Below are 15887 nucleotides of genomic sequence, written 5' to 3' on the forward strand. Positions count from 1 at the left end.
GTGTTCACTCATAGGTAGTTTTAACCATAAAGCAAAGTTAGTCAGCCTACAAATTACAATCCCAGAGAACATAGACAACATTGAGGACACTAAGAGAAGCCTACATAGATCTAATCTGCACTGGAATTGGAAAGTATAAAAAGACAAGATCTCCTGAGTAAATTGGGAGCATGGGGACCTTGGGGGAGGAGTGAAAGGGGAGTGGGGAAGTAGAGAGGGGAACAGAGAAAATGTAGAGCTCAATAAAAATAAAAAAGAGTGGTATAGCAGAATCTTGAGGTATATATATTCTCAAATTCCTGAGGAACTGCCACACTAATTTTATAAAGACTGTATAAGGTTATACTCCTACAAGCAATGAATAAGCATTCCCCTTACCCCATATGCTGGCCATCATGAGCTGTTATTTGTTTTTATTAATCTTGGCCATTATGACTGAGTGGTGGATGAAGAAATTTCAAAGCAGTTTTCATCTATGCTTTGCTAATGACTAAGGATGTTGAACACTTCTTTAAATGTTTTTCAGTCCATTTGTGAATTCTTTTATTTTTAAAAATATTATGTTTAGCTCTGTATCCTACTTTTTAATTGGATTATTTTTCTTGCTGCCTGGGGTTTTTAGTTCTTTATATAATTTGGATATTATTACTCTATGGGCATGTAGTTGGAAAAAATCTTTTCCTATTCTGTAGGGTGCCATTTTGAATAATGGTGTCTTTTGCCATGCAGAAGCATGCAGAAGTATGAAGTTTCATAAAGTCCTGATTATTAATCATTGATCTTATTGCCAATGATAATGGTGTTCTGGTTAGAAAGTCTTTTCTTGTGCCAATGAGTTAAAGATTATTCCTTATTTTCTCTCCTATCAGACTTGGTGTATATGGCCTTATGTTGAGTTCTTTAATGCACTTGGAGTGGAGTGGATTTTTGTGCAGAGTGATAACTATGGATGTCCAATTTGACTAGTACCATTTGTTAAAGATGCCATCTTCTTTTCTTGTGTGTATTTCTGGCTTTATAAAAATTCAAATGCCCATAGGTGTATCAATTTATGTCTCAGTCTTCAACTTGATTCCATTGGTCTGTATTTGTTTTTGTGCCAATACCATGTTGTTTCCACTCCTATATCTCTGTAGTAAAGTTTGAAATCTAGTAATCCCACCATTAATTCATGGGAATGGGAGATCTTTCCTTCTTCTGATGTCTTTCTCAATTTCTTTCTTCATTGTCTTAACACTTTCATTGTAGAAGTCTTTCCTGGTTAGAACTGCACCAAAATATCTTGGGTTTTTTGAGGCAATTGTGAAAAGTATTGTTTCCATGATTTCTTCCTCCATCTATTTTTCCTTTGTGTATAGAAAGGCTATTGGGTTTATACATCCATTTTTCATCCTGATATTTTTCTGAAAGTGTTTATCAGCTGCAGGAGTTTGCTGGAGGAAATTTTAGAGTCATGTATGTCTACTATCACATCATCAATGAATAAAGATATATTGATTTCTTTCCTTCCTAATTATGCCCACCTGACCTCCTTTAGTTGTCTTATTGCTCTAGCTAATAATTCAAGTACTATATTGAACAGATATAGAGAGAGTGGACAACCTTGCCTTGTTTCTTATTTCAGTAGAAATGCTTTGGGTTTTCTTCACTTAGGTTGATGTTGACCGTGGATTTGCTGTAAATCACATCTTATTTTGAGTTTTGTTTCTTGTATCCCTTCCCCATTATCTCCAGGACATTTACCATAAAGGAATGTTGGATTTTTGTCACAGGCCTTTTCTGCATCTAGTGAGATGACCTTATGGTTTTTGTCTTTCATATGCTAGATAACATTTCTTGATTTATGCATATTGAACCATCCCTGTATCTCTATGATGAAGTCTACTTTATCATGGTAGATGATCTTTTTAATGTGTTTTTGGTTTTAGTTTTCAAGTATTTTATTGAGAAACTTTGCATTTATGTCCATCAGGATCACTGTTCTGTAATTTTCTTTCTTTGTTGAGTCTTTATGTGGTTTAGATATCAGGCCAACTATAACCTGGTAAGAGGAATTGGCTAGTGTCCCTTTGGTTTTCATTTTGTAGAATAAGTTGATAAATAATGTAGTTAGATTTTCTTTGATATTTGGTGAAAGTCCATTCTAAAGTGTCTGGGATCATTTTTTTTTTTGGCTGAGAGTCTTTTAATGACTGATTATATTTCACTAGAGTCACTAGAGATTATAAATCTGTTTACATGGCTTATCTGATGTTGATTTACTCTGATATGTCATATATATCAAGAAAATTATTCATTTATTTTAGATTCTTCCAACTTGGTGATGTATGGGTTGTTAAAGTATTTCTTTACAATTCTCTGGATTTCCTTGGTATCTGTTGTTATGTCCTTATATTGTTTCTAATTTTGTTATTTTGAATCTTTCTCCATCACCTTTAATTAATTTAGAGAAGTGTTTATCAATCTTATTGATTTTCTCAAAGAAACAACTCTGTTTTATTTATTTTTTTAAAAAATGTTTCTTGTTTCTATTTTATTGGTTTTTATCCATGAGTTTTATTGTTTCTTGTTGTCTGTTCCATTTGGGTGTTATTCCTTCTTTTTGTTCTAGAGCTTTTAAGCATATCACTAAATCACTAATATGTAGAAGGGAACGGCGGGCCTCTTCCCGCCACCTGCTTCCTGGCTAGCTTTACCCGAAATAATTACACGGAAACTGTATTTATTTTAAACACTGCTTGGCCCATTAGTTATAACCTCTTATTGGCTAGCTCTTATATATTGATTTAACCCACTTCTATTAATGTGTATTGCCACTTGACTGTGGCTTACCGGGATGAGTGTAACCGGAGTCTATCTCAGAGAGGAGAGTCATGGTGACTACCTGATTGTCTTCTTCCCAGCATTCTGTTCTGTCTACTCCACCTATTTAAGCTGCTGTCCTATCAAAAGCCAAGGCAGTTTCTTTATTAACCAATAAAAATAACACATAGACAGTTAACCCTCTTCCATCACTAATATAAGATCTCTCCAATTTTTTTTCTGTGGCCACTTAGTGCTATGAGCTTGCCTCTTAGAACCAACCATTCATCATTTCCCATAAGTTTGAGCATGTTGTATTTTCATTTTCATTCAGTTTTAAAATGTTTTTAAATTTCTTTTTAAATATTTGTCTTGGTTAATTTTTCATTCAGTAGTGAATTGCTCAGTTTCCATGACTTTGTAAGCTTTGTGTTGTTTCTGTTGTTATTACTATCTAGCTTTAATCCATGGTGGTCAGATAGGACACAGGGTGTTGTTTTAACTTTCTTGTATCTGTTGAGACATGATTTGTCTCCTAGTATATGGCAAACTTTGGAATAAAATTCCGTGAGCTACAGAGAAGGAGGTCTATTTTTGTAACATGAGAGGGCCTGTTTATTTGTGGTTCTGTCCCGCCCGACCCCCCAGCTGTTTTGTCCCAGAGAAAATCACTCACACAGAGGACTCTGTAAGTTATAAAGCTGATTGGCCCATTAGGTCAGGCTTCTTACTGATAAACTCTCACATCTTAATTAACCCATTTTTCTGTTCTATTTTAGCCATGTGGCTCAGTACCTTTTTCAGTGGGGCAGCTCACATCTTGCTGCTTCGGTGTTCTGGGCAGGAGTGGGAAGAATCAACTTCCTCCTCCCCAGAATTCTCCTGCTCTCCTTGCATCATTTCCACTTCTTGTCTGTTTTTCCCACCTATACCTCCTGCCTGGCCAATCAGCATTTATTTAAAACATGATTGACAGAATACAGACAATTCTCCTGCACCACTTCCCCCTCTTTAAAAAAAAAAAAGAAAAAACAAAGGAAAATGTCCATAGTCCATTTTTTGTGAATGTGGGCGTAGTATTTCAGACTACTTCCAGCTGGTTGGGGGCACTGATAATCTTATGGGGAACCTAAAGAAAATTTAGAGTTATGATCAAGTCCTGACTGAAGTATCCTATGAGTCTTGATCATCTCAGGCAGCAGTCTTGAACCTGTTCTGGATGAAGAACTCAGACATCTGGGTCATCTGTTCCTACCAGCAATTGCTCAGGTGGTCTCCCTTGGTCAAAGATGATTTTTCTTAACTCCAAATAAATCCAGAGCCTCTCATTTTCTGTGGAAACAAAAGCAAAATCTCTTCTCCAAAGTAACATACCTTTTGATTTCAATTTTGAAGCCAAGGTATTTTCAAAATACCTATCTTGAATTAATTTTGCAGCATTTATAAGCAAGTATCTTTTAGCAGTTGTTTCTCCTTCCTCAGCATTTAAACAATTTAAAGAGAGCATAATAGCAAACAGTATCAAGATTCTCCGTGTATTTTCCATCTTTGTGTGGCTTTATTTTAACCTCTATTTCTTTTATTTTTACTCTTAACTTTTGGCTTTTTGAGACAGGTTCTCTGCATATCTTTGTCCTGGAACTCCCTCTGTAGACCAGGCTATCTTTGAACTCCCAGAGATCCGTCTGTCTCTGCCTCCCCAGTGCTGGGATTAAAGGTGTGTACCACCACACCCAACTATTCTATAGGATACAGGGTGTTGTTTTAACTTTCTTGTATCTGTTGAGACATGATTTGTCTCCTAGTATATGGCAAACTTTGGAATAAAATTCCATGAGCTACAGAGAAGGAGGTCTATTTTGCATGTCTGTGTGTGTATGGGTGCAAGTTTCTGTAATATCTGTTAAATTTATTTTGTTTATGACGTCATTAATCATCAGCTTTTTTTGTTATTTAGTTTTATCTGGATGACCTGTGTATTAGTGAGTGTGAGATGTTAAAGTCTCCCACTATCAATGTGTGAGGGTCAGTATGAGAAGGCCAAGAAAGAAAGGGCCATAGTCAATGGTCTGCTACAGCTTTGGGGATAAGATTGGAGGTTGGAGTTGGAGGACAGGAGGGAGAGTGAAGATGGAGTGCCTAACTCCTTGGCCAGAGTGACTGGGTTTCCAGTGAGTCAGAAGTAAACTTGTATATGCTTGTTTTCTGTTTTAAAACCTGACTTGAATTCTTAATTAGAATGAATATAGAGAGCATGGAGTTTTCTGGATCTTCTCTGCTTTTGTTCTTTTCTAGTCACAAAGCCCAGATGTTATCTGCACTGGAGGAGAGTTCAAATCTGTCAGCTGCCTTTGGTCATAACCCAAATAGATGATCTCACCAGGTGAAAGGTTTCCTTGTGATACAGTGGCTACTCTACTGTGACAGGTCAAACCCATGAAAACAAAGTCAAGAAAGGATAGTGGTAGTCCCTAGTGTTTCTTTTTCTGTTTTTGTTCATTATTTGACTACTATGAACTTGGAAATAGCTACATTCATCTATGAGAAATGATGGTTATGTTCCTTTATAACTTAGTTTGGAAAAGATGTAAGGCTGGTAAATGAATATGTAACATTCTTACAAATTAGGATCCTCATGTAAGAAACACCAAAAAGAAACAATAAACAATAAACCATCATTTCTGGTGATGGAAATGTCATTTTTTCCCTACAGACACGTAGATGGAGCACTGGGGACAGGGCATATTTTGCAAAATTGAGAACAAATTAATTGCATGGTTTTACTGATGCTGTAAAAAGTTTCTCCTTGGTAAGATTTGGGGTTCCTGGGTCTTGGATTTTTTGGTTGTTTTTGTCAACACTAGTTGATCTCTAACAAAGTTAAAGATGACTTTGAACTCTTGATCCTTCTACACTGCTGGGATTATAGGTGTGTACCTTCATGGCCAGTCTCATGTCAGGCATATGTAAGAATCTTTATACTCACATTTTCCTTTTTGTCTTTTTGTTCTTCTTGTTGTTGTTATTTGTTTGTTTTTGAGACAGGGTCTCACAATATAACAGTGACAGGGCTGGACTTTGCTGTGTAGGCCAGGCTGGCCTCCAACTCATAGAGAACTTCCTGCCTCCTGGGATTAAAGTGTGTGCCAGCACACCTGGTCTCCTCCGTCAGAGTTTTGACAAGTTATAAGGTTCTAAAGACAACCATTTACATGTCATGATAGTACATAATGACTGCGCAGCAGGCCTCAGGGAGAGGTCAGAAGTGGTAGGGCCTATGAATGAACTAGATGTAAAAGTGAGACCTAAGTGGGCTTTGTGGCCATGCTTCTGAGGGCAGAGAGTAAAGTCCTGACTGCCTTCATTTTGCATCTAGAAGGCTCTCCAACTTCTGTGACTCAGGGCGACTGACTTTAATCCAAGAGAAATTAAAGGTCACATTAGTTTCTTTTTGTTCTCTGCAGAGAATGACACTCCCTCTTCAGTTTGGCGCCCAGTGGCCCTGACCCTGCTGACCTTGTGTTTGGTGCTACTTGTTGGCCTCGCAGCCCTGGGCCTTGTGTGTAAGTCTGCACTTTACCTTGGGGGAGGTTCCTGGTTCCTTGGTTTGTCCAGGAGGAGAATCTCTTTATGGGTTTTGTAAAATTCTAATTCTGGAGTCTTATCCTCTTTCTAAAGGCAACTCTTTAAATGACTAGGAGTTGAAGTAAATACAGCAAGCATTTTTCAGTTCGAAGAAAACATGCTGTGGGGACAAGTATTGTATCCGTTTACATGTCCGTATGTAAATCACCGCTTTGGAGAGCATGCACTGTTGATCTCTTTACCCCCTGCTCCGGTGGCGCAGTTCTGGCGGCTGCTGTGGACACCTGGTGCAGTGGATTGGTATAGGGAAAGTGGTTTCTGCGCTCATCCATCCTCTACACAAGGAGCAGAGAAGAGCTGGGTCTCTATATTTGTCAGAAAGGCTGGGAAATGATACAGTTATTTTGGAGGGGGGATGCGAGAAAATCAAACAAGGAAAAAACCTTCCATTTCAAAGCAGCAACAGTGTGTTCCTAGATCTACTCAGTAAGAATATATAACCCCTTCCCGAACTGCTAAAGGTGACCCCAGGCAAATACCATACAGCAATGCAGATCAGGGGCTCATATAGTGATTTTCTTTGAAGCAAAGGTTAAATTTATGAGAAATCCTCTCTCTCAAAAAAAGTTTAAATTTATGAACTTAAATTTAAAAAGTAAAAAGAAATACTATTATTTCTCTCTACCCCGAAATTTATATCATCTTGTTACAGCACTATTTTGTAATCACCTTTTTTTCTTAAGAATGTGAAGTAGCTCTCATGACTCATGACAGATTTCTCTAGATTTAGAAAACTGAAGTTCAAATCTGTGTTGAAATTTCTTTTCAGTTGAGTGACACCGAAGTTATTACTCGTCCTCACATACACGAACTACAAATCTGCAAAAATATGAAAATGAGATCTGACCAATGTAACAATGAAATGAACAATGGATTATGCCATTCTTCTAATATTCAATATAACAATAGATGAATATATTTACAGTTTTAGATTGGTTTCAGGTTTGGCTGTGCATAAAATACTTCAATAGTTAGAACAATTTAGCATTCGGCTCTTAGCTTCTGAAATTAAGAACCACTACTTTGGCTTCATATTTTCTAACAGAGGTGTACATATAAACTTACCTGAGATGATGCAATTACCTGTGCCATTGGATGTGGCAATGTGAGCTCTCAGTCTTAAGCTGTTAAGCTATGTGCTTTATTGCCTCCCCACTGTGTGGAAATGCAAACAGGCATGAGCTGTCCTGTCTGACTTGGTCACATGACTTAGTTTTTCAGTTCTACCAGCTCTCCAATACCCAGCAAGACAGCATCGCTGAAATGGATGAAAGGCTGGGGAACATATCCCGACAGCTGCAGTCCCTCCAGATGCAGAACAGAAGACTCATAGAAACCCTACAGCACGTAGCTGTAAAACTGTGTCGTGAACTTTATAACAAAAGTGGAGGTGAGCATTGCCCTGTCTCCCTGGACCATGGAAACTGTTCTATCTGGACTTGAACTTCCCATCTGGGCAACTAAAACAATGTATTTTTTAGAAGTGCTTTTCCTTCCATCTCCATAAACAGTTTGAGCTGCATAATCATGATCAGACATTGGGTTATAATTACTTACACACATCCATGTCACCATACAGGTTGGGTTATAATTGCTTACACACATCCATGTCACTATATGGGAAGGAATTCTTCAAATTTTGACATTTAAAACAGGAAAAGCAGTTAATTTAGAATAACCTAAACAGCAGCACCATCAACTAAATACAGGGCCATGCTTCAGTTACACTGGCACACACTGGTCATCAGCGCACACTGACCAGGCACAATGAAAGTCTTGGGGAAGTTTTAACCACAATTTTCCAATATTTAGACTCATGCAGGGGTTTGTCTCAAATTTCGGAAAACTTGAAATAAATCCCAGTTGTTTTTGTTCACTCTGGCTTTTTTCTCCGTCAAGAATAGGAATCTCACAAAGAACCAACGGTAAAGACAATGACAGTAATGAGGAAACCCAAACTACCACTGATGATAACTGTAAATATCGCCTCAGTGCCCCTTACACACTCTACCACCCACTCTTTCTATTCTTTCTTTCTGAAAGTTTCATCCTTGTACACCATATTAAAGTCAGCCCTGTCCTCTGTCCTCTCCACCACACAAGCACAGGAAGAAATCTACATTTTTCAGCTCTGCTTGACTTCTCCTTTATGAAATGTAAAGTACCACAGTTTCATCATCATGTCTGCCCACACCACTTCTCCTTTAAGCAGACAGCAAGTGAATGATTTTCTCAGTAAACAGTGTCTCAAGGCACACTTCTCTAAGTGGTTCTTTTCCATGTGAGAAGTGACCTCATTTACCATAATTCTCTCTTTTCTGTTTCTCTACCAGACCAGTAGACTTTTTTTTTTTTTGGATTCTACATTAACAAAAAGTCCAGGTATCTCTGAAAAAAAAAATGGTCCCTGGGATTCTCATTTAGCTTTAAAAAAAACTATGCAAATAAACCATATTCGATTTTAATATAATGTGTTAGGAATGCATGCTGTGAAAAAAATCTGGGTCACAGATATAAATTGGCTAATATCTTATGTGCTCAAATTCTAGTAAAAACACACAAACAGAAAATGACCACATACTTTTGGATTATTTTCCATGTGTCATAAGACTGATTGACACACCCAAACAGTGGTGGCATTTGTCTTTAATCCTAGTTGTCAGGAAACAGAGATAGGAAGATCTTTGTGAGTTCAAGACCAGTCTGGTCTTCAGAGTGAGTTACAGGATATCCAGAACTATGCAGTGAGACCCTGTGTTAAAAAAAAAAATCAACTAGACCGAACAAACAGAAACAAACAGACAAAAATGACTGACCTGCCTGAGAGTAATGACTTACTGCACACACATTCTTGCTGCATTGACCATGTTGTAGCTATTGGCACATGAAGCCTTCTACATAGATGGGGACTTAGAGGAGGATCTCACAGAGAGTGCCCATGCTCAGTGTGAGACTTCTATGACCACTATTGTTTCATTAGTTCTACATCCATACTTAGAACAGAGCATCTGAAAGTAGCACGTCTTCATGGCATACATTCATCTAGCTAATCAAAAATATGCATTTCCCTTGAAATATGCTCATGCATCTATGCTTGCACATATAACATGTATGTGTGCTGTGTCTAGGGGAATTTTTTTCACGTACTTTTAAAAAATGTTGTTTTAGATTTAGTTGTTTTATTTTATGTACATTAATGTTTTATTTGCGTGTATGTTTATGCATCAAGGGCATACTTGGTGCTCTTTGGGGGAATCAAAAAAGAGCATTGAATCCTTTGGAACTGGATTTACAGGTAGTTCTGAACCACTGTGAGGGTGCTGAGAATCTAGACTAGGTCCTATGCAAGAACAGCTGACACTATTAACCACTGAACCATCATTATAGTCCCTTACTTTTATTTTTTCCAGTTGCTTAGGTTAAACTAATACTAAGTCAGAACAACATAGGACTCTTTCTATGTCTTTAGTTTTATGGTATCACTTCTTGTTTCACACAACACGTTCAGACTTTACTCTCTCTCCTTCCTACCTGATTATCTCTTCTTTGGAATTATTACTTTTGTTTCCACAAAAGAATGAAAACACATAGTATTTGTCTTTATATACTTAGTTCTTTTTATTTAGCACAATGTTATCCAGTTCTATGAACTTTTACGTAAGTAGACATGATTTCATTGTACTGCAATAGCTGATAGTACCTGTTGTATATATGTGCTTTATTTCTTATTCATTCATTAGTCCATGGACAATTTGGCAGAGTCTATTTCTTGGCTACTATAACTGTGGGAGTGAATATATGTATTTAGTATCATAGTTGCATTTCACTTGGATACATGCATAATAGTCTGATTACCAGGTTACATGTTCATCATAGTTTGGGTTTTTTGAGACATCTCTATATTGTTTTCTGTAGTGTCTGTACTAATTTATATTTTTATCTACAATGTGTACAAGTTCTTCCTATGTTTCTTTTGAGCATTTGTTATTTTCCAATTTTTAATTGATTGTCATTGTAACTCTGGGCTTTTGTGCTATTCATTGTGGCTTTGATGTGCATTTTGTAGTAATTAGTGACAATGGGCAGCTTCTTGTGTACTTGTTGTCATTTGTGTGTCTTTTTGGGAAATGCTTCCTTTATCATTTACCCATTTTTATTAGATTATTTGGAGGTCTTATTTTAGGTTTGAGTTTATTACCTATTTAGACTTTTTTCTTCTATGTGAGTAGATTGCATACATGTTCTTCCACTCTGAAGGTTGTCTCCTCATGCTATTATTTTCTATGCTATGAATGTAGAAGCACCTCAGTTTGATAGAATCACATTTATCTACTTTTTCTTTTATGGTTTAAGCTTTTGAGTTTTAATCCAAAATCTCTATCTACAGCAATGTCTTGGCAGATTTTTCTTCTTTATTTTCTTGACATAGAAGAGTCAGAGTTCTTGTTTGTACACTTAAGACCTTGACCCATTTTGAATTGATTTTCTTATATGACAAGAAACATGGGTCTAGTTTATTCTTCTTCATATGGGTATCAGTTTTCTGAGTATCATACACTAAAAACACTGCTCACTAAACTATGTTCTTTGTGCCTTTGTTAAAGCTGAGGTTGTCTGTATGCATGAGGATTGTTTGCTGGATTCTCATTCACTGTGTTCATTGTAATTCATTTGACTACTCAAATTTTCGTAGTAGTTTGGTACTAAATTGTTCTTAAAATCATGCTACCCTTGAAAGGTTTATACAAGTTAGTGTTATATGAAAAAAGGGAACCTCAACTGAGAAAAGTAAGACCAGCTGTGACCTTAGTGATTGATGGGGGAAGACCCAGTCCATGGTGGGTTAGTGTTATCCCTGGGCTGGTGACTCTGGGTAATATAAGAAAGTAGGCCAAGTAAACCAAGAAGCATTTCTCCATGGCCTTTGCATTAGTCCCTATCTCTAGATTCTTTCCCTTCTTTAGTTTCCGACCTCACTGCTTTTGATGATGAGCTGTTATTTGGAACTGAGTAAAATAAACTGTTTCTCCTCAGCTTGCTTTTTGCTCATGGCGTTTCATCACAACAGAAACCCTATCTAAGCACATGTCAAGCAAGATAGTACAGGCCTCCAATCCCAGCTACTAAGGCAAGAAGGTCACAATTTCAAACTAATATAGGGATATAAAATGAATTGAAGGCTAGCCTGAATCACTTAAGTCCCCATCTCAAAACAAAAGGTTAGAAAATGTAGATGGAGGCTGCTCGTTCCTTTCCCAGCCACCCAGACATAGAAACTGTATTAATTAAAATACTGCTTAGTCTATTAGCTTAGGCTTCTTATTAACTAGCTCTTACATCTTAAATTAACCCATTATTATTTTATATTTTATCACAAAGCTCGTTGTTAATAAGGTTCCAGCATTTGTCTCCTTCAGCAGCTACGTGGCATCTCTCTGGCTCCGCCTTCTTTCATTCTCTATCTGCTTGGAATTCCCGCCTTGCTGTATTTTGCTCTGTCATAGGCCCAAGCAGCTTCTCTATTAACCAATGGTTGTAATAAAGCATGTTCATAGCAAACAGAGGGGCATCCCACATCAAGAAAGCATAGAATATGGCTCAGTATTTAACCTGAAGTAACATGGTGTTCAAATCTCCATCACCTCCAAAATAAAATAATGATACAACCATGGATATGATTAAAAGTCTCTCCCACACAACTTAGCTGTAAGATCCTGACTACCATGATACTCATGATACTACTTCTCATATATGCAACAAGTACCCATGTATCCCATCTTACTCTTAATTTATGTACTTACTTGTTTTGCTTGCAAGTGCCCACACTCCAACACACACACACACACACACACACACACACACACACACACACACACACACACTTATACAGAAAGAATACAAGGAACCTACACCTGAGAATACCTGAAAAAGAACTTGAAAAGAGGAAAGACTTGATTAGCTTCTAGCTTCAGATGTTTCAACACATGGTGGCAATGAAAGCCACTGGAGGACAGCTTACATCATGCACACCATATTTGCAGCAGAGAAAAGGGCATATGCAAAGAGTGAGACATCTCCCAGTGATTGATTTCTATATTAGCCCCTATTATTTTCATCACGTCCTATTAATGCCATGATATTTGAAACCAATCAATAAATCAGTCGATCAATGATATTGAAGCCCTCAGGATCCAATCACAGCACCAAAGCTCACCAGTTCAAAATTACACCCCCAGTGCTTATGAGTCTATGGGAGGAATTTTATATACAAACCATTGCATAATCATATGAACCATCTCATGAAGGAATACTCTGTTCACATTCTGCATTGCACTGAAACACAGAAGTTTCAGTCATTCGACACCAGATGCAATACGCCATATAAGCACTATCTTTTAATTTTCACTGAATGTTTAACACTGACTATAGATTATTCCTAGGGTGGAGTGGGTGGATAACACAGGTGTTCACTCAAATACCTAAGAGATTTAAATTAGTTTTTGGAATATCAAGCATTATTTATTTCCAAAAGTGGAAAAATAGTAGATCCAGGCAGAAGATAATTAACCAAAGTTTGTTTGTTTTCTTCCAAGGACACAGATGCAGCCCTTGCCCAGAAAAATGGAAGTGGCATGAGGACAAATGTTACCAGTTCTATAAAGAGAGCAAAAACTGGCAGGGCTGTGAATATTTCTGCTTGGCTGAAAATGCCACCATGCTGAAGATAAGCACACAGGAAGAGCTGGTAAGTTTCTGAGCCTCTGTATTTCAAGGAGTCCCCCAAAAGAACAGGGCAAGAACACTGTACGGAGTCAAGTTTCTGACCCACATATTTCCATTCTTGCTCACAGCGAAGAGCAAGTCATACTCCAATTGCTGCAAATGATCCCTGAAGTGTATAAAAACTGTGTTCTCCCCAAATACCTACTGCACATAAATATGAGAAGTAGCTCATATTTCATTTGACTGCCCCTTCAGTCAATGGACAAGTAGAAAATGTCCTAATTTCTTTTTCTGAGATGAGGTAGAAAGAGAATAATATTGGTACAATCTAAGAAAAATGATAATATTACAGCCCATCTTTCCATTAAAAATGTTAAAAATATTTTAATTGAAAAATATCCCATCAAATAATTATTGTAAATTATACACACACACACACACACACACACACACACACACACACACACGTCTTCTCCTCCTCCTACTCCTTCTCTTCCTCTTTCCAGAAGGTTGATCAAGGCAAATCTAAGAACAGTTGTGACTTATTTAGGTGTCTCTAGAACCTCACTGACCAACAGGTTTTTGGCAAAGGTGTGGAACTGGGATTTATTTTCAGTGCTGTAAATTGGATTCAGGTCTCATGAATGTAAGGTAGACAACCTACCACTAAGCTACATCCCAAGACTTGTTGATATGTGCCTTTTGTTTGATAGCCCCATTATTGGACAACTTCACTTAAACACTTTTATATATGAACATGTATGCATTTTAGTGAGATACTAGAGTAATAGATTTGTACACAGCATTTTCAAAGGTCACTACTTCTAGTCTACCCTGTCCTCTCACCTGCATCCCATTTAACACTTCCTGTTCCATTTCTCTCCTTCATACCACTGGCATTCTGTTTCCTTTTATGTGAAATGTCCCAATGGCCTCTTACTAGTTTCTTGCCTTCTCTGAGTACCGCAATTTAAATGCACATATATAAAGACTCAGAACTAGCATTCAAATATGAAGTAAAGCATACAATGCTTGTTTTTACAGCACAGTATTGGGAAAGGAGTTGCCATATATTAGCATATAGAAATGTATATTTTTCTCTTCTTTTTGTGTGAGGTTCATGTTATCATTATAAATCTCCTTTATTTTTTTATGTTAAAGTATTTCCATAATTTTATTCTTGCTTATAACAGTTACTTCTCTTGTTTTGTACTAACAATTTTTCCATTTTCTAGAATAATTTTACTTATTTTAAAAATATTTCTCCCATTTATTTTTGTTCTGTCTTAATACATTAATTAAGAGTAATGACAATAACATTTAGTGTTTAATCAGTTAATTAAAATTCAATTATTTCTGGAGACAAGGATTGAATACAAAGCTCAACGGAAGTTAAGCAAGCACTGAGCCAACTGAGCCGTATTTCAGACCACCCATTTTCCCCTCTGTCTCTCTGTGTCTCTCCGTGTGTTTGTATCTCTGTCTCTCTGTCTTTTTATCTCTTTCCCTCATTTATTTTTTGAGACAAGGTCTCACTTTGTACCTGTGGCCATCTTGGAGTGGGCTATGTAGAGCAGGCTGTCCTCAAACTCACAAAGATCCGCTTGCCTCTGCTATTTGAATGCTGAGATTAAAGGCGTGTGCCACCACATTCAGTTCCTCTCATATACCAATTTTCTGCTTAATCTTATACATTAAGAATAATTGGTCAACTATTTTTATTGGTTGATATGGCTTCCGTTTTCATAATATCAACGTATATTTCATGCTTACTAAGACAAAGCACATCGTTTTGTCTCTTACTTACTGGTCAAATTTCTAATCGGCTTCATGACAAGTGCCTTTTACTCCTAGTTGAAGCATTTCGAAGCTAAACATTTTCTTGTGTGCCTTTCACAGGATTTTGCCATGCCTCAGAGCTACTCTGAGTTTTTCTACTCTTATTGGACAGGGCTCTCCCGCAATGGCAGTGGCAAAGCGTGGCTGTGGACAGATGGGACACCTTACTCCTTTGAACTGTAAGCCTTCAGAGCATTCTGTGCGAGAGGCATTTAATTAGCAGTGAAGTTCAGCAGTAATTATGGAGCATCTGTTTTGTATTGCATAGTGTGCTTGCAGGTGGAGGCCCAGAAGTGCTTGTGTTGAAAATGGCTTAGAAAACAGAGGGGAGAGAGAGAAGGAAAGGGTTTTCAAATATCAGCAGGTGGTTTCCTGGCTGATTTCAGTAGTAGAGAGTCACTCACTACTGGGAAGCGAGTAATGAGGAGAGAGAGAAGAAAAGGGAGAGGAAATCTCATGGGATGAATAATTAAATTAACAAGAGACCTAGCAGACTCAGATGTATAGTGGTCATCCAGGGTCATCCAATCTGTCAAGTTAAGTTATTGCCTCAGAGAGTTCTTGGCTCTCTGCACTTTATCATGCAAATTAAAATATTGTATTTACTACAGAAGCATTTAGAGAAGGTGTGCTTGAAATTCTATGGCATAGGTAAATGTAATTTCTTTAGGAAAGTTTATTACATTTAAAGCTCTGTTAGACTAGATTCCATTCTCTGTGTATGGTAGAACATGATGTAATAATGTAATCATTTGTATTTTTAATTAAGTAAACTGAATACTAGAAATGGTAGAAAATTTTAAATTGTGGTAAAATCAGAGTGTGTGTCTGCTTTATCTAAGAACAGTTTTTGTTGCTTTGAGTAGTCAGTTACTTCT

General features: G+C 37.3%; 1 protein-coding gene across 2 annotated transcripts in view; it reads left to right on the forward strand.

Moving 5' to 3' along the window:
• The window catches only part of Clec1a (C-type lectin domain family 1 member A), a 46870-nt gene that overhangs the window by 11907 nt on the left and 19076 nt on the right, over positions 1-15887 (forward strand). For both annotated transcript variants that reach the window (XR_015737431.1, XM_048432319.3), the window contains exons 2-5: positions 6267-6365; positions 7661-7837; positions 13041-13192; positions 15070-15188. Coding sequence is in view for 1 of the 2 variants with exons in the window: in XM_048432319.3 (XP_048288276.1) it covers positions 6267-6365; positions 7661-7837; positions 13041-13192; positions 15070-15188 (547 nt within the window). In the remaining variant the exon portion in view is untranslated. The remainder of the gene's footprint in view (positions 1-6266; positions 6366-7660; positions 7838-13040; positions 13193-15069; positions 15189-15887) is intronic.

This window comes from Myodes glareolus, chromosome 3 (assembly GCF_982192425.1).
Source record: "Myodes glareolus chromosome 3, mMyoGla1.1, whole genome shotgun sequence".
NCBI lineage: Eukaryota > Metazoa > Chordata > Mammalia > Rodentia > Cricetidae > Myodes > Myodes glareolus.